Genomic DNA, 25,484 nt, shown 5'->3' on the forward strand with positions numbered 1-25,484 from the left:
TCCTCTCCTAAAACCCATCTCCAGAAGGTCTCTCTGTCACTTATCCTCAGGATCTTGCTATCCCTTCTCGTCAGTCTCCTCTCATTCAGGGTCGCCCTCCAAGGCAGCACTGCTCAGTTTGGACCTTTTATTCTGCTCACTCTACACTCCAGACCCTATCTAACTTCCTAGCAGGAAGCAGTCACTTTCTTTTACACTAGCCCCTCCCATTATGGGCTAGTCTCTACCATTAACTCCTAACTTACTCTATACTCAACTATATACAGTGCATCACAGCATATATCGACACGTATCACAATTCACATTACATCATGATACACAATATTTACAAAAGACGCAGGGTACAATTTACATAGAATAGCATTACAGCAATAAAATTTGTCTTCTTCAAGGGGGAAAACGCAGTCAGCCTTTCCATACCTTTTCACCAGGTGTCCCTACTAATGTGTATAAATAAAGACCGCATCTATTAGATGTCATCTCCCTAATGTACAGGATGTAGAATACAGGCCATAGGCACAAAGCTTCGTTTGAAGAAACTGTATAGCTGAGACCACCCCTGATGGCTCAAGAGACTGCAGAGAAAGCACAGCTCAGGGGGCAGGAGCGCACAGCCCTTGTCTGAGCGCAGACACAGATTGGAGGATAGATTCAATAGAAAGTCTATGGGGCCGATTTATCAAATCATTTTCACCAAATTTTTCAGAAATCTTAGCTACGACTTAATTTTGTGACTAGCGGTGGCAATTTTTTTATAAATATGGGTGGAGCTTAGGCAGTTATGGGCGTGGCCCTATCAAATATATTATAAGTTAGGTCACAAAAGTAACAAAAATGTATTCCAGTCACTTACTGGAGGATAATTCTTTTATTGGTTGCAGGCATCTGAAATATGAGCCAAATCCATTAAAACGCTCTGTATCTTACTGAATTTGGCGCATCTTATGTTAGCATCCTCAGGTCCTTCTACTGCACCTGTGCTCTTCTCTGTGAATTTCCATTGAATCCATACTTTGCTGAGCACATTGCAGCTCAAGAGTCAGGAGCGCACAGTGCAATCTCTTGAGAAAATTTAAAAGTTTAAAATATCTTAATATTTATTAAGAAGCTCAGTTGCTCTTCAATAAATCCATTTTTTTTCTCTTACCTTACACAAATCTCAACCGATACTGTAGACAGAGCACCTTCTGGACTACGAACTGCAAAAAAGAAAAAAAATCTACAAATACAATGCATTATCTGTACTCAGATGGCAAACTAATGTCCAATCTTACCTAAGGCTCCTATGGTCTAACATATGTCATTCATCGTACTATCGCCCTCATCTGATAAAGTTCTATGTGTCAAGTCAAGAACGTAACACTTACCAGTTGGCTCGTCCTTTACCGTAACTGTCAAATCAAAATTTTTGCAACCCTTTTCTTTTTGTGTCACAAGAGCATAATAAACCGATATAGCCTACAGAGCAATAGAGTAAAATAAAAACATTAAAAATTAGATAGGACAACATGACCCTATTTTAATATGGCCTCCTGCTGACGACTCGTATGAGGGAAGTGCTAGAAGCAGGGACTGACCCAACGCCGCCTCCTGATGATGGTTCATTTGACGATGGTGCAAAAAGTTGTGGTTTGATGTTGATGCCACTCACTGCTTCTATCTCTGCCCCTTGACGGCGTCTTCGGCGGTAAAGACCGAAGCAGAGTGCCAGCGCTGCCCTCAAATTACCCACAGTGTTAATCATCCAAAATCTAAAACATCTTCAGAGGGGGTGGCGATGCAAGAAACTAGTGAGTAACTGCAGCGCTGCCTTCTGGTGACTTCCTGTTCTGGGAGGAGCAATGGACATGGCAGAGAGTGAGTACAGCCCCAGCCTCCTGTTATGGCTTATAAATAGTTCATCTAGAAGTTTAGTGAGTATTTTGAACCCATGGGTGCCTAACAAAATTTTAAAACATTGGGCTATAAAAAAAGAAAAAGAAAAAATACATTGTTACCTGTAATTTTTCATCTTTTTAATAATAATAATAACAATAGAAGAAAATGGACACCACAACTTGTTACACAAATTCTCCCAAATGTAAGGATGTCATTGAAAACTATTGTCTGAGCACATGGCAGTGCTTGGGATGGAAGGAGTGCCATTTGACTTTTTGGCATACAGATTTTAATGAACGAATTTGCAGGTACCAATTGCAGAGACCCTAAAGTACCTGAATAGTAGACAATCCTCAAAAGTTACCCAATTTTGGAAACTAGGCCCTTTAACTACTTAATCTACAGATGCAATTATTGTTTTGACCCACAGACCTTTTCCCCAAAAAAAGTGTGCAGTAAAAGTGGCAAAGTGAAATTTGCAAATATGCCAATTTAGTGCCCAATACATATGCCCAGCTTGTGCTTCTGGAGACACGTTCCCATCAGCTATTAAGTGGACTCTTCTGAATACAGCATAGTGAGCATGTAGGCAGTGATTGTAATTTCACAGAATTTTTATATTTTTTGAGGGAGGAATTAAGGGGTTAGCCATATCACTTTCCAAGAGGTTTTGTCCTGGCGGTAATGTGGAAACCACATATATTTCCACTGATAGAAGATGGACCAAAGTGGGGATCTGATTTTTGAAGGATGTGATGAAGTTTTTATTGTTTCAATTTTGGGGTACATAAGATTTTTTTTACTACTATTAAAGGGATTATCTGGGACTTTGAGGTTCTTTGGTTTTTTTCTTATCAGCCTAAGAACTCAATTGACAGGTAATTGCTGACTACCTGCCTGTTCTGACAGGAGGTGATCTCTCCCAGTTCAGAGTGGACATGGACCGCTCCTGCCAGTGATTCTGCTGCTGTCTGTGATATCGACAGAGCAGGTCTTTCTCTTCTGTTAAACTATTTCGATGGGGTATAACTGCTGATGTCATGCTGATTGATAGCATAACTGCCTACCTGCAGGGAGCAAGCTGACAGTCAGCATGGCATCAGCAGTAACACCGCACCCACAGATCATAGCGAAACAGGAAGAGCTGCTCTGTTAACGTGAGGTCAAAGGAACCAGAAATGCTGCTTGAGCTGGAAAAGATTGTCTTGTTTTTTTCCCACTTTTCTTGACTTTTTTCTTACAGCTTACTTAGTCGCACTATTGGACTTCAACATTTTTCACTTTAATTGCTGTTTTCATTCACTACAATACTGCTGTTGTGAGTTCATTTTCCCCTTCATTACTGAGGCCCGAGGAACTCCCTCTTCTGGTAAAGAAAGGTAGTGAGCCTGATTGTCAAACACCTGAGGCTGATGATTGTGACTGGCTGAGTGGAGTTACGGACTGGATATAATGCTGCCGACGCCCTTCTGCCCTGCGGGTGATTTCTCTGTGGGATCCTTGGAGACCAGTCTGAATTCCTGCTCCTCCAAAGCTAAGTTTGCTGCTCGGCCTTTTGCTTTTGTGCTTTGACTTTGTTTTTACTTTGTTTTTCTGATTTCTGCCATTCCCTGCTGGGGTGTGCTGAATTCATTTAGCTCTGTCTTCTGAAAATACCTGAGTGCTGATTCAGTTTTTGAAGCCTAGCTGCTTCAGGGCCTTTTTCATATCAGCTGGTTGGCTTATGTCTTTGATAGGGTTTTGGCAGATTGCAGACAGCAGCCTTCCTGTCCTTTCCTATCTAGGTAGTTTTGGGGCCCCGTCTTTGCTCAGTCTATCTTTCTGTCTGTGTTAGTATTTTCATCTTGCTTCACCGTCATTATATGTTGGGGGCTGCCTATTGCTTTGGGGTCTGCTCTGGGGCAGTTTAGATTTCCCCTTTCTTTCTTTAGGCCTATGTATTTCTCCGGCTGTGATCGAGGGGTCTAGCGCATCGTAGGAACCCCCCCTCGGCTACTGCTAGTTGTGTTGATAGGTTCAGGGGTCTGTAATCTGATAGTTGCCAACTTCTCTGGTTTTCTGGACTTAGCTTGTATTTCTGCTTTTGCCTCCTACAGTGACTCATTCATAACAGAATCACCCGCCATACCGCAGATTCTAGGGTACTCAATAGCAGGAAAGAATTGTAAAAAAAAAAAAAAAGTGTGTATATGTTTTCCTCTATATCTCTGAGGCCGTAGGGGGAATTTTTTTTTTCTCTCAATGGAGATAAAGCAATTGTCTGATCGTGTGGAGCAGCTCGCTGCGGAAGTGCGGGGAATTTCCGCCTACCTTGCTCATTCACATGCTGCTGAACCAAAGATTCCTACACCTGATGTATTTTTTGGGGATCGGTCTAAATTTTTGAATTTCAAACATAATTGTAAATTATTTTTTGCCTTGAAGCCTAACTCGTCAGGGAGCTCCGCGCAGCAGGTTAAAATTGTCATCTCTTTGCTGCGTGGCGATCCCCAGGATTGGGCGTTTTCTTTGAAACCAGATGATCCTATTCTGACTAATGTGAACGCATTCTTTCAAGCTTTGGGGTTGTTGTATGACGAACCTAATGCCATTGATCAGGCTGAAAATACCCTGCTGGCATTGAGCCAGGGTCGTGATTCTGCAGAATTGTACTGTCAAAAATTCCGAAAGTGGGCAGTACTTACTACCTGGAATGATAATGCCTTGGCTGCTCTCTTTCAGAAGGGGTTGTCAGAAGCCGTAAAAGATACTATGGTGGGATTTCCTGTTCCCTCTGGTCTTGACGATTCTATGTCATTAGCCATTCAGGTTGATCGGCGTTTGCGCGAACGCAAAGCTGCACGAGAGGTGTTGCCACCTGTTGAACAAATGTCTGAACCTATGCAATGTGATAGAGTTTTTTCCAGAGAGCAGCGTCAGGAGTTCAGAAGGCGTAATAAGTTGTGTTTTTTCTGTGGAGATGCCTCGCATATTATTTCTGTCTGTCCCAAACGAGAGAAACGCTTTGCACACACGTTTTCTGTTGGGGGTGTTCAACCTAAGTTTCTTCTGGCTATTACTCTGATCTGCTCCCTGTCCACATTTTCCGCCAAGGCTTTTGTGGATTCGGGAGCAGCTCTAAACATAATGGACTTGGATTTTGCTAAATGTTGTAGATTTCCGATGACACCTCTGCAGACGCCTATCCCTTTGAGGGGGATTGATGCTACTCCTTTGGCTAAAAATAAACCCCAGTTTTGGACCCAGGTGGTAATGCGGGTCGCCCCAGACCATCAAGAAAATTGCAGATTTCTGGTGTTGCATAATCTGCATGATACTGTTGTTCTGGGGTTTCCCTGGTTACAGATTCATAATCCAGTTTTGGATTGGAAATCTGTGTCTGTGGTGAGTTGGGGTTGTCGGTGTGCCTTTAGTGAGGCTCCGGTGTTTTCCACCTCTCCTCAGTCGCATGATGTTCCTGATTATTTGGCGGACTTTTATGATGTATTTAGTGAGAATGAGTCTGCGTCTCTGCCTCCTCATAGGAGTTATGACTGTGCAATTGAACTGAGCCCGGGGTGTAAATTTCCCAAGGGTCGGCTCTTCAATTTATCTGTACCCGAGCACATGGCTATGCAATCCTATATTAAGGAGGCGTTGGAGAAGGGTCATATTAGACCATCCTCGTTACCCTTGGGTGCTGTTTTTTTTTTTGTAGCCAAAAAGGATGGATCATTAAGACCTTGTATTGATTATCGTGCCCTCAACAAAATTACTGTTAATTATCAGTATCCGTTACCCCTGATTTCTGATCTATTCTCCAGAGTTAAAGGTGCTTGCTGGTTTACCAAGCTTGACCTCAGGGTGGCGTATAATCTTATTCGCATTAAGCATGGGGATGAATGGAAGACGGCGTTTAATACTCCGGAGGGACATTTTGAGTACCTGGTGATGCCTTTTGGGCTCACTAATGCCCCTTCTGTCTTCCAGTGCTTCATGAACGATATTTTCTGAGACTTTGTCGATAAATTTTTGATTATCTATCTGGATGATATTTTGATCTTCTCCAAGGATTGGGATTCTCATGTGGAACATATTCGGACTGTGTTCCGGATCTTGATGGAGAATTCCCTGTATGTCAAAGGATCTAAATGCCTTTTTGGAGTACAGAGGATTTCTTTTTTGGGATTTATTTTGTCCCCGTCAACTATTGAAATGGACCCGGCCAAGGTACAGGCCATTCACGATTGGGTTCAGCCCACTTCTTTGAAGGCCCTCCAGAAGTTTTTGGGTTTTGCTAATTTTTATCGGAAATTTATAGCAACATTTTCTAGTATTGCCAAGCCATTGACTGATTTGACTAAAAAGGGTGCTGATGTGTTAAATTGGTCTCCGGAGGCTGTTTCTTCCTTTCAGGAGTTGAAGTGAAGATTCACCTCCGCCCCGGTTTTGCGGCAACCTGATGTCTCACTTCCATTCCAGGTAGAGGTGGATGCTTCTGAGATTGGTGCAGGAGCTGTTTTGTCCCAAAAGTATCCTGTAACATCTAAAATGAATCCCTGTGCTTTCTTTTCCCGAAAGTTCTCTCCATCTGAACGTAACTATGATGTGGGGAATAGGGAACTGTTGGCCATGAAATGGGCATTTGAGGAGTGGAGACATTGGTTGGAGGGAGCTAAGCATCAAGTCATGGTCCTCACTGACCACAAGAATTTGATTTACCTAGAGTCGGCTAAGCGCTTGAACCCTAGACAGGCTAGGTGGGCCTTGTTTTTTACACGTTTTGATTTAGTGGTTTCTTTTCTTCCTGGAACAAAGAATGTCAAGGCAGACGCCCTCTCTAGGAGCTTCCTTGCTGATTCTCCTGTGGTGACCAAGCCTGCTACCATCTTAGGCGAAGGGGTAGTTCTTTCTGCCATCTCGCCCGATTTGAGACGTGCTCTGGAAGAGTTCCAGGAGGACAAACCTGAGCGTTGTCCCAGTGGAAAGTTGTATGTTCCTGACCAGTGGAAGAAGAGAGTGATGTCTGAAGTTCATTGCTCTGCTTTGGCTGGTCATCCAGGTATTTTTGGTACTAGAGATCTGGTGAGTCGGTTTTTTTGGTGGCCCTCCTTGTCTCGTGATGTCAGGAATTTTGTGCAGTCCTGTGGGACGTGCTGCCGGTCTAAATCGTGTTCTCGCTCTAGTGGGTTGTTGATGCCTTTGCCTGTCCCCAAGAGGCCATGGACCCATATTTCAATGGATTTCATCTCTGATATGCCTGTCTCTCAGAGGATGACTGTTATTTGGGTGATTTGTGATAGGTTCTCTAAGATGGTTCATCTTGTACCACTCCCTAAGTTGCCATCTTCCTCTGAGTTGGTGCCCCTGTTTTTACAACAGGTGGTTCATTTGCACGGGATTCCTGAGAACATTGTATCTGACAGAGGAGTGCAGTTTGTGTCTAGATTTTGGAGAACTTTCTGTTCCAGGCTGGGAATTCAGTTGTCCTTCTCCTCTGCTTTTCACCCTCAGACCAATGGGCAGACAGAGAGAACAAACCAGACCTTGGAGTCATATTTGAGATGTTTTATTTCTGCTGATCAGGATGATTGGGTTTCATTTTTGCCCTTGGCCGAATTTGCTTTGAATAATAGAGCTAGTTCTGCCACTTTGATGTCACCTTTTTTTTGTAACTTTGGGTTTCATCCTCGATTTTCTTCAGGGCAGGTGGAGCCCTCTGCCTGCCCAGGTGTTGACACTGTGGTGGAGAGAATGCACCAGATCTGGGACCAAGTGGTGGATAAGTTATCTCTCTCCCAGGAGAAGGCCCAGCGGTTTTCCAACCGACATAGGACTATTGGTCCCCAGTTTAAGGTTGGTGATATGGTGTGGTTATCATCAAAAAATATTGCTATGAAGGTGGCTTCTCTTAAGTTTAAGCCTAGATTTATTGGACCTTACAAGATTGTGGAGATTATTAATCCGGTCTCTTTTCGTTTGGCTCTTCCTGTCACATTTAAAATCCATAATGTGTTCCATAAATCTTTGTTGAAGAGGTTTGTTGAACCTGTTGTTCCGGGGGTGGCGCCTCCAGACCCTGTATTGGTTGAAGGTAACATGGAGTATGAGGTAGAGAAAGTACTGGATTCCCGTCTGGCTAGACGGAGACTCCAGTATTTGGTTAAGTGGAAGGGTTATGGTCAGGAGGATAATTCCTGGGTCTCTGCCTCTGATATTCATGCCAAAAGATTGGTGCGTGCCTTTCATAGGGCTCACCCTGATCGCCCTGGTGGCATAGTTGAGGGTTCGGTGACCCCTCCTCAAGGGGGAGGTACTGTTGTGAGTTTATTTTCCCCTTCATTACTGAGGCCCGAGGAACTCCCTCTTCTGGTAAAGAAATGTAGTGAGCCTGATTGTCAAACACCTGAGGCTGATGATTGTGACTGGCTGAGTGGAGTTACGGACTGGATATAATGCTGTCGACGCCCTTCTGCCCTGCGGGTGATTTCTCTGTGGGATCCTTGGAGACCAGTCTGAATTCCTGCTCCTCCAAAGCTAAGTTTGCTGCTCGGCCTTTTGCTTTTGTGCTTTGACTTTGTTTTTACTTTGTTTTTCTGATTTCTGCCATTCCCTGCTGGGGTGTGCTGAATTCATTTAGCTCTGTCTTCTGAAAATACCTGAGTGCTGATTCAGTTTTTGAAGCCTAGCTGCTTCAGGGCCTTTTTCATATCAGCTGGTTGGCTTATGTCTTTGATAGGGTTTTGGCAGATTGCAGACAGCAGCCTTCCTGTCCATTCCTATCTAGGTAGTTTTGGGGCCCCGTCTTTGCTCAGTCTATCTTTCTGTCTGTGTTAGTATTTTCATCTTGCTTCACCGTCATTATATGTTGGGGGCTGCCTATTGCTTTGGGGTCTGCTCTGGGGCAGTTTAGATTTCCCCTTTCTTTCTTTAGGCCTATGTATTTCTCCGGCTGTGATCGAGGGGTCTAGGGCATCGTAGGAACCCCCCACGGCTACTGCTAGTTGTGTTGATAGGTTCAGGGGTCTGCAATCTGATAGTTGCCAACTTCTCTGGTTTTCTGGACTTAGCTTGTATTTCTGCTTTTGCCTCCTACGGTGACTCATTCATAACAACTGCACTGCAACTAACGAGACCTAACAGGTAACTGGACCCAGAGGCCATTACCTGACATTGGATTGTTATCACAACTATCAGAACCCACAATTGCAACTCTGGGGTCCTGAATGATTTCAAGAGGGAACCATCTCCCTCTTGTAATCATCTAGATGCCACTGTCTCGATTGACAGTGGCATTTATGGGGTTAGATGGCCGCAGTGCTAAATCTGAATATTGCCAAAGCTGCACAATGTCATCTATAATATAGAGCCGGCACCTTCTGCATTTTTGATTGTTAGGGCAAGCTATTTGCAAATTTTCAGTGCCATAAAAAAGTGAGAATTAAGGCCCCTTAATGACCGATGATGAAAGACAGTGTGTTACTATTATTAAAGTATAAATTCTAACCTTGTGAGATCACCAGAAATAATAGTCAAGTCACATACTCCTATACAAACAACTTTTTTGGGGGTTTGCTCCAATTATAGTGTCATCAAGGTCACTTCACTCAACCAACCAAACTTTGCACACTTATTTTTTGTAGCCAGACAAAAGTCTTTCAATTCTTGTTTGAGGGATTTTCATCCATTCATCCTTGGAGAATTCCTCCAGTTCTGTGAGATTCCTGGGTCGTCTTGTATCCTCTGCTATTTTGAGGTCTAGCCACAGATTTTCAATTATGTTCAGATCAGGGGACTGTGAGGGCCATTGCAAAACCTTCAGCTTGCTCCTTTTCAGGTCGTCTATTGATCCACCCCAATGCTTAATGGCCATATTTGGCAGGTGTCTCTGAACAGTAGAACAATGTATCACAACTCCAGAGTCTGCTAAATCTCTCTGAAGGTCTTTTGCAGTCAAGCTGGTGTTCTGATTTACCTCTCCAGCAATCCTATGAGCTGAAATTTTTCTTAGTCTTCCAGGCCTTATCTTGACCTCCACTGTTCCTGTTGATTGTTGTTTCTTAACCCCTTTGATGTGGGGTCCCACACTGCGGCACTGAGCCCACTTCTTTCCTGGGACACATCAGCTGTTTTCAACAGTTGACATGTACCCACAATAGCCATGGGTGGAATAGCGATCCACCCGTGGCTATTAACCCATTAAATGCCGCTGTCAAACTCTGACAGCGTCATTTAACAAGCGCTTCCGGCAAATGCGCCGGAAATACGCCCATCGGTGACCCGCGTCACCTGATCTCAGGTCACCGGTGTGTGGGCATGACAACCAGAGGTCTCCTGCAGATCTCTATGGTTGTTAGTGCCGGATTGTTGTGAGCACTATCCAGCGGTCGGCGCTCATAGCAAGTGACCAATTCTACCCATAGAAGCGATCTGATCATCGCCTGTATGTAGTAGAGCCGATTGGGTTATGGCAACTTCTAGTCCCCCATGGAGACTATTGAAGCATCTAAAAAGTAAAAAGAAAATATTTTTAAAAATATAAAAAGATAAAAAATATAAAAGTTCAAATCACCCCCCTTTCGCCCCATTCAAAATAAAACAATACAAATAAAATCAAACATACAAATATTTTGTATCGCCGCATTCAGAATCCCCCGATCTATCAATAAAAAATCGCTAAACGGCGTAGTGAGAAAAAAGTCAAAATGCCAGAATTACGTTTTTTGGTCACCGCAACATTGCATTAAAATGCAATAACGGGCGATCTAAGGATCGTATCTGCACCAAAATGGTATCAATAAAAACGTCAGCACATCACACAAAAAATAAGCCCTCACCTGACCCCAGATCATGAAAAATGGAGACGCTACGGGTATCGGAAAATGGCACAATTTTTTTTTTAACAAAGTTTGGAAATGTTTTCACCACTTAGATAAAAAAAAGAACCTAGACATGTTTGGTGTCTATGAACTCATAATGACCTGGAGATTCATAATGGCAGGGCAGTTTTACCATTTAGTGAGCCTAGTAAAAAAGCCAAACAAAAAACAAGCGGGGGGATTGTACTTTTTTTGCAATTTCACCGCACTTGGAATTTTTTTTTCCTATTTTCCAGTATACGACATGGTAAATCTAATGATGTCGTTCAAAAGTACAACTCGTCCCACACAAAAACAAGCCCTCACACGGCCATATTGAAAGGAAAATAAAAAAGTTATGGCTCTGGGAAGGAGGGGAGCGGAAAATGATAACGCAAGACTGAAAAAAGCTCCTGGGGGGTTAAGGGGTTAATTACAATTCAAATTGAGGAAAGAACAACTTGAAAACACTTTGCTATCTTCTTATTGCCTTCTCTGGCTTAGTGGGCCTACACTATTTTCAGACTCCTAAGCAGCTGCTTAGAAGACCCCATGGCTACTATTTTTTTGGCACAAGGTTAGCGAAAGCTGGGTTATTATAAAGCTGGGAAATTTGCATCACGTGGCCTTTCCTAATAATGATAGTGAACAAGCCATAACCAGGCTAATTAAAATCTGAAAACTTGGTCAAAATTATCTGAGCACACATAACTCAAATTGTTCCCAAACTTTTGCATTGGCTCATTTTCCTTTTTGTAATTTTTAAAAATGAAAAAAATTACAATAAACTGTATATTTTTTGCCATCTTTAACTTTAGGCCTTTTAATAATAATAATAATAATAAATTTTATTTTTATAGCGCCGACATATTCCGCAGCACTTTACATTTCAGAGGGGATTTGTACAGACAATAGACATTACAGCATAACAATAATCACATACAGTAGATTATAACAAATACCAAGAGGAATGAGGGCCCTGCTCGCAAGCTTACAGTCTATGAGGAAAGAGGTAGACACGAAAGGTGGGTGGTAACAGTTGCCCTGATTGTATGGACCAGCCATAATGTTAAGTGTGTGACAGTACAGACACAGAGGGCTAATGGATGCATAAAGCATGTGGGAACATGATGCGGGAAATCTGGTTATGGTAAAACTTTTGGCTGTGCCACACAGGGATAGATTAGGTTAATGTGTTGAGGCGATAGGCCAGTCTGAATAAATGTGTTTTCAGGGCACGCTTAAAATTGTGGGGATTGGGGACTAATCGTATTGACCTGGGAAGTGCATTCCAAAGAATTGGTGCGGCACGTGTAAAGTCTTGGAGACGGGAGTGGGAGGTTCTGACTATTGAGGATACTAACCTCAGGTCATCAGCAGAACGGAGGGCGCGGGTAGGGTGGTATACTGAAACAAGGGAGGAGATGTAGGGTGGTGCTGAGCTATGGAGGGCTTTGTGGGTGAGGGTAATAAGTTTATACTGAGTTCTGGAGTGGATGGGTAGCCAGTGTAATGACTGGCACAAGGTAGAGGCATCGGTGTAACGATTGGCGAGGAATATGATCCTGGCTGCAGCATTCAAGACAGATTGGAGAGGGGAGAGTTTGGTAAGAGGGAGACCGATTAGAAGAGAGTTACAATAGTCGAGACGAGAATGAATAAGAGAAACTGTAAGAGTTTTTGCAGAGTCAAAAGTAAGAAAAGGTCGAATTCTAGAAATGTTTTTGAGGTGCAGATGACAAGAGCGAGCCAGTGATCGAATGTGGGGGGCAAAGGAAAGCTCGGAATCAAGTATGACCCCAAGACAGCGGGCATGTTGCTGGGGAGTAATAGTGGAGCCACCCACAGAAATAGCAATGTCGGGTATAGGTACGTTAGTAGAGGGAGGAAACACCAGGAGTTCAGTTTTTGACAGGTTCAGTTTCAGATATAGTGAGGACATGATATTAGACACAGCGTTTAGACAATTGCCGGTGTTTTCTAGAAAGGCTGGCGTGATGTCAGGAGAAGAAGCGTATAATTGGGTGTCATCAGCATAGAGATGGTACTGGAACCCAAATCTACTGATTGTTTGACCAATAGGGGCAGTGTACAAGGAGAAGAGGAGGGGGCCTAAAACCGATCCTTGGGGGACCCCAACAGTAAGGGGAAGGTGAGAGGAGGAGGAACCGGCAAAAGATACAGTAAAGGAGCGGTCAGAGAGATAGGAGGAGAACCAGGAGAGAATGGTGTCCTTGAGGCCAATGGAACGGAGCATAGTGAGGAGGAGCTGATGATCCACAGTGTCGAATGCTGCAGAGAGATCCAAAAGAATTAGCATGGAGTAATGACCATTTGATTTAGCTGTTAGCAGATCATTAGAGACTTTAGTGAGGGCAGTTTCAGTGGAGTGTAAAGAGCGGAAACCGGATTGGAGAGGGTCGAGAACAGAGTTTTCTGAGAGATAGCGGATAAGACGGGAGTGGACCAGGCGTTCCAGGAGTTTAGAGATGAAGGGAAGATTAGAGACAGGTCTATAGTTAGCGGCACAGTTTTGGTCGAGGGATGGTTTTTTAAGTAGTGGAGGTATGATGGCATGCTTAAATGAGGAGGGAAAAATACCAGAAGAGAGAGAGAGGTTAAATATTTTAGTTAGGTGAGGGGTGACAGCAGGGGAAAGGGACTGGAGGAGATGTGACGGAAATGGGTCACTGGTGCAAGTAGTTGGGCGAGAAGATGCAAGGAGCCTGCTTACTTCTTCTTCTGTGACTGGTTCAAAATCAGAGAGTGATCTAGATGCAATGGGGGAGGGAGGACAGTGCGTGGTATGAGGTGATTGGGAGATAATTTCCTGTCGAATCTGGTCAATTTTTTCTTTGAAGTAATTGCCCAGATCGTCAGCTCTGAGCTCTGTGGTTGGGGCCTGTACTCTTGGATTGAGTAGAGAATGAAAAGTGTCAAAGAGACGTTTTGGGTTATTTGACAGTGAGGTGATGAGGGTGTTGAAATAGGTTTGTTTGGAGAGGTGAAGGGCAGTGTTGTATGTTCTAAGCATAAACTTAAAATGTATGAAATCTTCGTGTAGATTGGATTTTCTCCACAGACGTTCGGCGCACCTGGAGCACCGCTGCAGGAAACGTGTTTGCACCGTGTGCCAGGGTTGTCGCTGTCTGCGTTGTGGTGTTCTATTTATAGGGGGTGCAAATTCATCCAGGGCACTTTGAAGTGTTTCATTGTAATGCTTCAATGCAGAATCAGGACATGAGAGGGAGGAGATAGGGGCCAATGAAGACTGCAAGTTCTTCATAAGTTTCTGGGTGTTAATGGCCTGTATGTTTCTATACGTATGGACAGTGGGGGTGACCTGAGCAGCCTGGCAGTTCTTGATAGAGAATGAAAGAAGATTGTGGTCAGAGAGCGGGAGAGGGGAGTTTGCAAAATCATCCACTGCACAAAGCCAAGAGAAGACCAAGTCGAGGGAGCTTCCGTCTTCATGCGTTGGAGAATTAGTAAGCTGCGAAAGGCCAAATGAGGAGGTTAGAGATAAAAGGTGAGTAGCAGATGGTGAGAGGGGAAGAGCAATGGGGATGTTGAAATCTCCCATGATGAGGGTAGGGATGTCACAGGAGAGAAAATGTGGAAGCCAAGTGGCAAAATGATCCAGGAACTGATGGGAGGGGCCGGGAGGACGATACACCACCGCCACTCGCATGGAGAGGGGGGTGTAGAGTCTGACGGCATGGACCTCAAAAGAAGGGAAGACAAGTGAGGGTACTTGAGGGATAACCTGAAAGGTACATTTTGATGATAGGAGCAGACCAACGCCTCCACCTGCTCTGCTTTTAGCGATCATTTCATCTTCAACTTGCTCAACTGTTCACAATAACAGTTATTTTGCTCAGGGGTGCATAAACTTTTACATCCCACTGTAAATTCTCACAATATCATTGGATTCTTTGGCATTATGATAAGTCAATAGCAGAGGTTAATAATTGTGTCACCTGACTGCCGATATGAATTTACCGTTAATATAGCTTGTCCTTTGCCCCTGACTTCCACATTAAACTCTTTATTCGCTTTGGTCTGTAAAATAAGATTTTAAAATTCAGTGTTCATCATTCTGCATAAAAGAAAGGGTGAGTGTGACCTGAAGCTTAGTACATTGAACTGGAAAGACCTTCGAAAGTACATGAAATGTGTCAATGTCTTATTCGCCATGTCCCCCAACTACCTGCAAATGAAGGATATAAGTAATTTAGCGTGGATCTATGACAGAACCACATGAAGGCCTTTGTTTACTCTACATCTGTCCTAGAACATATTCATTTTTTGTAAAGGAAAAGAAAAGGACAAGCCAACTGCAGAGAAAACATTTAAGTTTGATTTTGACCAAATCTGATTTTCCTAAATCTTGGCCAAAACCCCATGTCAAAGGAAAAAAAAAACAAATTCCAATGATTGTATATGGAACATCATCCCTATCGATAACACCTTTGTAAACGTTATTTATAGAGGTGTTCGACTGTCCACCTATATTTTTAATCAAATTTGGTTTAGAACTTGGCATGCCACCAAAACTCTTGATGGGCTGAAGCTCACATCACAACCACTGTGTGGCCATATACAGACACATGTAGCATAGTCATCTGGTGACCAAGAAATAAAAAAAAATTATTTTTCTTCAAAGCAGGTCATCTTGTACCAGACATCTCACTACATGTTGAACCAAGATGTAAGGTAAGGAAGGAAACATCAATATGTTATGACAGCATTGTCTTCAAAGCCAGTAAAGTATCTTGACCACTGTATAATATTATTATTATTATTATTAATTATTTCTATAGCACCATTGATTTCATGATGCTGTACATGAGAAGGGGTTACATACAAAATACAGATATCACTTACAGTAAACAAACTAACAATCACAGACTGATACAGAGGAGAGAGAGGACTCTGCCCTTGCGGGCTTACATTCTACAGGATGGTGGGGAAGAAGACAGTAGGTCGGAGGGGTTGCAGCAGCTCCGGTGTTGGTGAGGCGGTAGCTCCGGTAGTGGTGAGGAGGCAGCGGGGGTCATTTCAGGTCATAAGTTTTCCTGAAGAGGTGGGTTTTCAGGCTCCATTTGAAGGATCTGAATGTGGTAGATAGTCGAACGTTTTGGGGTAAAGAATTCCAGAGGATGGGGGATATTCGGGAGAAGTTTTGGAGGTGGTTGGGTGAGGAGCGAATAAGTGTGGAGGAGAGGAGGTCTTGGGAGGACTGGAGATTATGTGAGGGAAGATATCGGGAGATTAGTTCAGAGATATATGGAGGAGACAGGTTATAGATGGCCTTGTAGGTCAGCATTAGTAATTTGAACTAGATATGCTGAGGGAATGGGAGCCAGTGAAGAGATTTGCAGGGGAGAAAAGAGAAGAGAGATGAATAAGTCAGGCAGCAGAGTTAAGGATGGACTGGAGAGGTGCGAGGGTATTAGCAGGGAGGCCACAGAAATGGATGTTGCAATAGTCGAGGCGGGAGATGATGAGGGCATGCACAAGCATTTTAGTAGATTGTGGGTTGAGGAAAGGACGGATTCTGGAAATATTTTTGAGCTAGAGGTGACAGGAGGTGGAAAGAGCTTGGATGTGCAGTTTGAAGGACAGGGAAGAGTGAAGAGTTACTCCGAGGCAGCGGACTTCCGGTATGGGGGAAAGCGTGATGTCGTTAATTGTGATAGATAGGTCAGGTAAGGAAGATCTTTGAGATGGAGGAAAGATGATGAGTTCAGATTTGTCCACATTGAGTTTGAGGAAGCGAGAGGAGAAGAAGGAGGATATGGCTGATAGACACTCCGGGATTCTGGACAGTAGAGAGGTGACGTCTGGGTCAGAGAGGTAGTTCTGAGTGTCAACAGAATAAAGGTGGTACTGGAATCCATGGGACTGTATGAGTTGCCTCAGGCCAAGTGTATAGACTGAGAAGAGTAGGGGTCCTAGAACAGAGCCTTGGGAGACTCCAACAGAGAGAGGGTGGGATGAGGAGGTAGTGTGGGATTGGGAGACGCTGAATGTACGGTTGTAAAGGCATGAGGAGATCCAGGATAGCGCGAGGTCTTTGATGTCAAAGGAGGAGAGGATCTGAAGTAGGAGGTAGTGGTCAACTGTGTCGAAAGCAGAGGACAGGTCTAGAAGGAGGAGTATAGAGCATTGTCCGTTAGCTTTGCTGTAAGTAGGTCGTTAGTAATTTTGGTCAGGGCTGTCTCAGTGGAGTAATGGGGCGGAAACCAGATTGTAGATTGTCAAAAAGCACGTTAGATGAGAGGTGGGAGGGAAGTTCAGTGTGGACGTCCTGCTCCAGGAGTTTGGAAGCGAATGGGAGCAGCAATATTGGGCGATAGCTGGACATAGCGGTTGGGTCGAGGGTTGGCTTTATAAGGATAGGCGTGATTGTGGCATGTTTGAAAGCAGAAGGGAAGGTACTAGAAGTTAGTGATAGGTTGAAGAGGTGGGTTAGGGATGGGATAAGTGTGGTGGTGATGTTGGGGAGGGGGTGGGATGGGATGGGGTCAAGTGCACAAGTGGTGAGGTGTGATTGGGAGAGGAGACAATTAATCTCCCCTTCAGTGATGTTGGCGAGGGAGGTTATGTGGTTTGGGCATTGGTCTGGTATACAAAGGGGTTGTGGTAGTTGAACAATGAAGACTTGCCTTGTTTGGTTGATCCTATTTTTGAAGTGTATGGAAAAGTCCTCAGCAGTGATGAGGGAGGCTGGAGGGGGCAGTGGTGGGCGGAGGAGGGAGTTAAAAGTTTTGAATAACTGTTTGGCGTTGTAGGACAGGGAAGATACGAGGGTTGTGAAGTAGGCCTGCTTAGCACAGGTGAGGGAAGATTTGAAAGCGAGTGTTGCCTGTCTGAATGCAGTGAAATCGTCTTACGAATTTGTTTTCTTCCAACGCCACTCTGCAACCCTGGATGCTTGCCAGAGCTTTTTAGTGGTGTTATTGTGCCAGGGTTGTCTGTTGATATGTCGCAGTCAACCACGAACGAGAGGGGCGACTGCGTCAATAGCTGATGCAAGAGTGGTGCTGTAGAAAGCAGTGATACTGTCTATTTCGTGGAGTGAGGATGGATATGGTTGCCAGTGGTAGAATAGAGTCAGAGAGCTTGTGGGTGTCTAGGTGTGTGTGGTTTCTGCAGGAGTGCGCATGTTGCTGGACATGGATGACAGATGAGGAGGACAGGGATGAAAAAGTGAGTAGATGGTGGTTGGATAGAGGGAGAGGGGAGGTGGTGAAGTTAGATAGAGAGCAGAGACGGGTGAAGACCAGGTCTAATGTATGTCCGTCTGTGTGGGTGGCTGAGGAGGACCACTGAGCAAGTCCAAAAGATGAGGTAAGGGACAGGAGTTTGGAGACTGTTGACAGAAGGGTATCAGTAGGGATGTTGACGTCACCCATGATGACAGTGGGTATGTTAGTGGAAAGAAAATGAAGAAGCCAGGTAGGGAATTGGTCAATAAAGGCAGTGTCCGGGCCCGGAGGTTGGTATATGACAGCCACTTGGAGGTTGGAGAGAGAGTAGATGCGGACAGAGTGGACATCAAAAGAGGGGGGGATAAGGGAGGGAAGAGGTGGGATTGGGTTAAAGGTGCAGTTAGAAGAAAGGAGAAGACCAATTTCTTCACTGTGTTTGTTGCTGGTGCGAGGAGTGTGGGTGAAGAGGAGGCCACTGTAGCAGCGCAGCAGGGGAGGTGGTGTCAGAGGATGTCAGCCATGTTTCTTTGAGTCCGAGGAAATCAAGATTGCAAGAGAGAAAGAGGTCATGAATCACATGAAGCTTATTGCAGATGGAGCGGGCATTCCAGAGTGCTTCAGAGAGAGTTTGCCGGGGGTAGGCATCAAGGGCACAGGTTTTATGTTGGAGAGAGTGCGGTAGTTCATATTAGATAGGGAGCAGTAGGAGTGGGAATTGATGGGAAGTATCAGCTGTGGGGGTTCAGGATTGGGAGATATGTCACCAGCAGTGAGGAGAAGCAGAGATAGGGAGAGCAGGTGGGAGAAAGAGAGTGGCCGGCTTGTTTTATGTTTTATTTGGAGAGATCTGAGGTTGAGGAGTAGGTCAGCAGAGGAGGTCAGGTGGGGAGGTAGGAGGGAAGGGGAGATGATTATTTGGTTAGAGGGTTGTCATGATCCCAGTGCAGGTTTTGACCTGCACGTCAGGGGTTAATGTCTTGAGCCCAGTGCAGGCTTTGACCTGCATGCCTGGGGTTGATTATTGTGGCCTCTCTTTGGTTCAAGGAGAGCTTCTTATAGCCCTGGGAAACTCCAATCCCCGTCAGTTATACTTTTGCCTTTGGCCGAGTGTGGTGACCCCTGTGTGCCTGTGCCTTCCGATTGTCTACTAGCTTGCTTATATGGTTCTGACCCGGTTCTGTCCCCTGTTGTCTCTGGAGAACTGTCTGTAGATGTTGCAAGTGAGACTGACTGTGTGGGGAATACACCAAAATGTCATCCAAATAAATGACAACAAAACGGAGCATTAGTTAACCCAAACAGTATAACCAGGTTTTCAAAGAGTCCCTCTGATGTGAGGAACGCAGTTTTCCACTAGTTCCCTTCCCGAACCCTTATCAGGTTGTAGGCCCCTCCGGAGATCTAATTTGGAAAACCATTGGGCCCCAGATAACTGGTTTCATGAGTCTAGGCTGAGTGCTCATCCCGGTATCACGGCCACTAGAGAGGCAGTAGCCAGGGTTTTTTGGTGGCCTTCACTTGGGTCCGATGTCAAGAAATTCATTTTTGCTTGTGGAGTTTGTGCCCGTTCCAAAAACTTGCATAACCGGCCGGCTGGGGAACACATACCTTTACCGGTTCCTGATAGGCCATGGACGCATCTCTCCATGGACTTTATTACCGGTCTTCCACCTTCCAGGAGCAATACCGTGATCTGGGTTGTGGTGGACAGGTTTTCGAAACAGGCCCATTGCATTCCCTTGACAGCATTACCCTCAGCAGAAACATTGTCAAAGTTGTTTGTCCTGCATGTGGTCCGATTGCATGGTGTACCCCTGAATGTTGTGTCATACAAAGCTGAGAGTCTCCGCGATGGGCATATCAGGCCTTCTGTGTCACCCGTGGCAGCAGGATTCTTCTTTGTGAGGAAGAAAGATGGTGGTTTGCGGCCGTGCCTCAACTTTCGGGAACTTAATAAGATAACGGTTAGGAACACTTATCCAGTTCCCCTCATCTCAGACTTATGTAACCAGTTATCTGGGGCCCAATGGTTCTCCAAATTAGATCTCCGGGGGCCCTACAAACTGATAAGGGTTCGGGAAGGGGACGAGTGGAAAACTGCGTTCCTCACATCAGAGGGACTCTTTTAAAACCTGGTTATGGCGTTTGGGTTAACTAATGCTCAGTTTTGTTGTCATTTATTTGGATGACATTTGGGTGTATTCCCCAGACAGTCAGTCTCACTTGCAACATCTACAGACAGTTCTCCAGAGACAACAGGGGACAAAACCGGATCAGAACCATATAAGCAAGCTAGAAGACAATCAGAAGGCACAGGCACACAGAGGTAACCACACTCGGCCAAAGGCAAAAGTATAACTGACGGGGATTGGAGTTTGCCAGGGCTATAAGAAGCTCTCCTTGAACCAAAGAGAGGCCACAATAATTAACCCCAGGCGTGCAGGTCAAAGCCTGCACTGGGCTCAAGACATTAACCCCTGACGTGCAGGTCAAAACCTGCACTGGGATCATGACAAGATGACAAGGGTGTTCGGGATTTGGGATAGCGAAGGACAGTGAAGATTAGTGGAGCAAACACTGTAAGGGCATATGTAAACATGGTGAAGGAGTAAGATGGTTTAAACGAAAAGCTAAGTCCATAATACCCCAGAATTCTCACCGTAGCAGAACGTGCCAGCATAGCAGTTTTTGGACTGATGTGGTACTTTAATGGAAGATTGTTTTCTGGTAGATTGAGGGTCACAAGGAGATTCATATCATTTCGAGTTGGCATGTCTATCTGATATTGAGCCAAAGCTTGAAACATCACAAATGTGGCCTAGAGAAGACCAGAAACAGCCAAATATGAGACAATTTTAATGAAAGTTAAGGTACTGTACACAGGAAACAATAGTAAATACATAAAATGAACAATGACCATAACATAAATGTGCAAAATAAAAAATGAAGACGGTTCAAATTGACTTCACTTACTTGTGTATTAGAATTAACATCTCCGTAATATTTTTGAGCAGTTATCCAACGCACAATTGGTCCAGCTAGATCGTCCTGATTCAAGTGCAACAGAGCCAGGAGAGCATAAGATGTGGCCTCAATAGTGACTAAACGAGATCCTGACTCCCATTGAACTTTGTCTTGTTAAGGAAAAAGAAAGCAAGTTATGAAAAACATTGATGGAAACTGTGTAGGTAATCTGTGGACTATAAAAAATCAGCACCAGCTACAAAATAGGTCTAACATGGAAAACACATTCTTCTACATCTGTTTAAGTGACACATGAAGGTCAGAATAACTTGTTGAAGACCAGTTCCACATTAACGTTCTGTTCCTTAAAGGAAGCATTATACACATGCGTGTAAGGGGAACAAACCTTGCCACTCCTTGTCAATGTTACAGTTTGCCAAAGTAAATGTGCTTTGCTTTCTGTTATCGCTATTGTAATTCTTCATATGTAGTTCAATCTATAAGAGTTTACACTATAATCTTAAAGTCATTCTGAAAACATGAAATTGTGTGCTGCTCATTGAAAGGAGGCATAGGGAAATCTTTGGAAGGCATTAATCTTTATGGTAGATTGCGTTAATCTATATGGTAGGTTAGCAAGTATTTTGTCCCTGGAGGCCGTGTCTATGTAGTGCTGCGAAGACTGGTTTTGTCACTAAGGAAGGAAGTGTGGAAAAGTTCTTGTTGGCTGGATACAGTAAGAACTTGCCCATTGTGAGCATGTTGGCGGTAGAAATGAGAAAATCTTCTGAAATACGAATTTGCTGAATTTTTGCACTGGGAATTCTCAAACGAGATGTCATTAGTAGAGCTGAGCGAATTTTTCAAAATTTAGTTCCTATTATGATCAGCTACGAATATTGTATTTGCAATATTCCGAGAACACTGCCGAACGTCAATGTAGTCAGTGGGAGTAGAAATAACCGAATATGTTTGGAATCGATCGTCAAACATAAATTCGGCACGAATAGGGTACCAATATGGCACAAATATGGCAAATTCAGATTTGGCGACCGATTACTAAATTATTTGCTCAACTCTAGTCATTAGGGGGCTTGAGTTGAGGTCACTGGACTTTTCTCTGTTCCCTTCCTGTACTGGGAAATAATCTATTCATCTGTTATAGTCTACCATCTGTCTTTAATGGAGAACACTCACAGGAAGCCTTGATTGCATAATTCGCATTATTAATATTAGTCTTCAACTGAAGGTTTTCTCTATATGTCATCACTAAAAACATTTTTAATTTATCTTTTGTCGTCTAACATTTACTATTCTGAAATATTGATTTACTCTAGAACATGACTGATGTAGAGTCAAATATAGACTAAAAAAATACTAGGTGGTGTTGCGTACCTGTTGTTGCAGAAAGCAGCCTCTCTGGTTGGTCTATTGACCCGGCCATAGCAAGAGCATATGAGGTAATGGCGATGGCGTATGGTTTTGTTAGACCCGAGTACTGACTCAGTAGGAAGTTGGTCGCTTTTTCAATGCTGCTCCTCAGGTTCTATAACAGAGTATTGAAGATATATTTTCTGTTAATATGTGCTGGATTCTATGAAGGGAGGATAACGATGAATGACTCACGCTGACATGTGGGGTACAGATCTTTTCATTTTCCAGCATAGCAATAAGGACAAAGGCCGTGAGCGAAACATCTTCTGATGACCCTTTAATATCGCCCTGGGTACAAAAAAAATATTTTGGAACCAAATTGCAGCCAAACCAATGAAATTTATATGACTTATGTCCTTTACCGATACATACCACCATCTCCTGATGAAGAACTGGGGCATCTTCTTTGAACGTTCCTTCTGGCTTCTGTTTCCAAAGTATCAACCATTTGACTGAATCACACAAAACCTCTTGTTCAATGTACACTAGTGATTGAGCCATTGCAAAAACTCTGACTACGAAAGCAGTCAGCCTGGTCAGAAAGAAATGTTATTATCCGAACATGTAAATATATCCAATGTAGAGCTCAATATTATCCTAAATTTGCTTTGGTTTCTTTTTTTTAAACATTATACCGAGGATCCCTTCACGTGAAACAAATCCAAGGACTAAACAACCTGTTCAATGAGCTGTAGGGCGCAGCCCAAGTCATTGGTTTATAGACATCTATTGAGTGAGAAAAAATATGTTAATTCGCTCAATGAAAAATTAGCGTTTTTGGAATTATTATAAAATGTTGAATTCAGTAGAATTTATCCGATGTTTGTCTGTAAGAGGTGAGAAATGATAATCTTCACCATGATAATTGTACAATGTCCAAGTGGGCAGTCTCCAATAATTAGAAACCAATGACTAGATCAGTGATCCTAGTAGTATGCCAGAATAATAATCATAATTTTTATTTCTATAGTGCCAACATATTCCTCGGCATTTTACATTTTAGAGGGGATGTACAGACAATAAAGACATAATAGAGTAAATGCATAATTCAAAGAAACCAAAAGGAGTGAGAGTCCTGCTGCTCGCAAGCTACAATCTATGAGGAAATAGGGGAGACACGAAAGGGGAATGGTAAAAAGTGCTTGTATTGTACGGATCGGTCATCAATATAATAAATAGGGTATTCACATCACACTGAATATGAACCGGTCGCCAGCCAATATCTATATTAGTACACATACAGGGCGCTATAAAGTGCCTGGAGGGTGTGTAATCAGAAGCTATGAGGCACCCAATTTGGAAGAAAATTTTGGAAGGGCAAAACAGGAATAGTTACATAAGTGGGGGTGAAGCGATAGGCCAGTCTGAAGAACTATATTTTTAGGGCATGCTTAAAACTGTGGGTGTCGGGAATTAATTGAATTGTCCTGTGTAGTGCATTCCAGAGAATTGGCGCAGCATTTGAGATGTCTTGAAAATGGGAGTGGGAGGTTTGAATTATTGAGAATGTTAGTCTTAGGTAATAAACGGACCGGAGGGCACGGGTAGGGTGATGGACAGAGAGAAGGGAGAAGTTATAGGGTGGTGCAGAAGTGTGGAGCGCTTTGTGGGTGAGAGTGAAAAGTTTATATTGGACTCTAGCAAATCAGCAACTTGTACATTGACTGACACAGGGTAGTAGAGGCATCAGTGTAGCGGCTGGAGATGAATATGATTCTGGCTGCTGGATTCAGGATATATTTGAGAGGGGAAAGTTTGGTAAGAGGGAGACAGATTTATTGAGCCAGAAATGTCTAGGCCTTTATACAGTCATGGACAAAAGTGTTGGCGCCCTTGAAATTGTTCCAAAAAATGAAGTATTCCAGAAAATTATTGCAATTGCATGTTTTGTTATACACATGTTTATTTGCTTTGTATATTGGAACAACACAAAAACAGGAAAATTGGACATAATTGCACATTAAACCCCCAAAATAGGGGAATCAATAACTGCAATCAATCGCTTCTTGTAACCATCAACAAGCTTCTTATACCTCTCAACGGGCATTTAAGACCACTCTTCTTTTGCAGACTGCTCCAGGTCTCTCAAATTTGAAGGTGCCTTCTCCCAACTATAATTTTAAGATCTGTTCACAGTTGATCAATGTGATTTAGATCCAGACTCATTCCTGGCAACTTCAGAACACTCCAGTGCTTTTTTCCCCATCCATTTATGGGTGCTTTTTAAGTATATTTGGGGTTGTTGTCCTGTTTGAAGACCCATGACCTAGGATGCAAACCCAGCTTTCTGACTTTGTGACACAAAATCCTTTGATAATCTTCTGATTTCATGATACCTTGCACAAAGTTAAGGCACCCAGTGCCAGAGGCAGCAAACTAACCCCAAAACATCTGTGAGCCTCCACCATATTTGACTGTAGGTACTGCACACTCTTCTTCGTAAGCCTCATTCCGTTTTTGGTAAATAGTAGAATGATGCATTTTACCAAAAGCTTTATCGTGATCTCATCTGTGCACAAGATGCTCTCCCAGAAAGACTTTGACAAACTGTAGTCTAGCTTGTTATGTCTCTGGGTAAGCAGTGGGGTCCTCCTGGGTCTCCTGCCATAGCATTTCATTTCATTCAAATTTCGACCATCCATAGTATCCTGCATAGCATTCTTTCATTAATCTTTCTCTTTTGTCTACATCCAGTGATATTAACTACAGTGCCATGGATTGTAAACTTCCTGATTATGTTGCGCCCTGTGAACAAAGGAATACCATAATCTCTGGAGGTGGATTTGCAACCTTGAGATTGTTGATATTTTTCAACAATTTTGGTTCTCAAGTCCTCAGACAGTTCTCTTCTCCTCTTTCTGTTGTCCATGCTTAGTGTGGCACACTATGCAAAATTGAGTCAACTTCTCCCCCTTTAATCTGGTTTCAGATGTGATTTTCACATTGCCCACACCTGTTACTTGCCACAGGTGAATTTGAATGAGGATCACTTGCATGTTTATCCACAATTTTAGAAAGGTGTCAGCAATTTTGCCAGGCCCATTTTTGGGGTTTTGTTTAAAACGATATCCAATTTGCCTTTTCTATCTGGATGTTTTTTTATTGTTACAATACACACAAGGAAAATAAACATTTGTATAACAAAACATACGTA

At 43.5% G+C, this 25,484-nt stretch overlaps 1 protein-coding gene across 2 annotated transcripts in view; it reads right to left on the reverse strand.

Moving 5' to 3' along the window:
* Positions 1 to 25,484, reverse strand: part of LOC141075422 (A.superbus venom factor 1-like) — a 248,931-nt gene that overhangs the window by 33,839 nt on the left and 189,608 nt on the right. The window contains exons 25-32 of one of the 2 annotated variants that reach the window (XM_073562454.1): positions 22,703 to 22,862; positions 22,523 to 22,618; positions 22,292 to 22,442; positions 20,906 to 21,066; positions 20,592 to 20,750; positions 14,718 to 14,777; positions 1,368 to 1,458; positions 1,148 to 1,199 (exon numbers count right to left, since the gene is read on the reverse strand). In XM_073562454.1, the coding sequence (XP_073418555.1) occupies positions 1,148 to 1,199; positions 1,368 to 1,458; positions 14,718 to 14,777; positions 20,592 to 20,750; positions 20,906 to 21,066; positions 22,292 to 22,442; positions 22,523 to 22,618; positions 22,703 to 22,862 (930 nt within the window). The remainder of the gene's footprint in view (positions 1 to 1,147; positions 1,200 to 1,367; positions 1,459 to 14,717; positions 14,778 to 20,591; positions 20,751 to 20,905; positions 21,067 to 22,291; positions 22,443 to 22,522; positions 22,619 to 22,702; positions 22,863 to 25,484) is intronic. The other variant, XM_073562456.1, reaches the window with a different exon arrangement.

This window comes from Dendrobates tinctorius, unplaced genomic scaffold (assembly GCF_039654945.1).
Source record: "Dendrobates tinctorius isolate UK_male_01 unplaced genomic scaffold, ASM3965494v1 ptg000351l, whole genome shotgun sequence".
Lineage (NCBI taxonomy): Eukaryota > Metazoa > Chordata > Amphibia > Anura > Dendrobatidae > Dendrobates > Dendrobates tinctorius.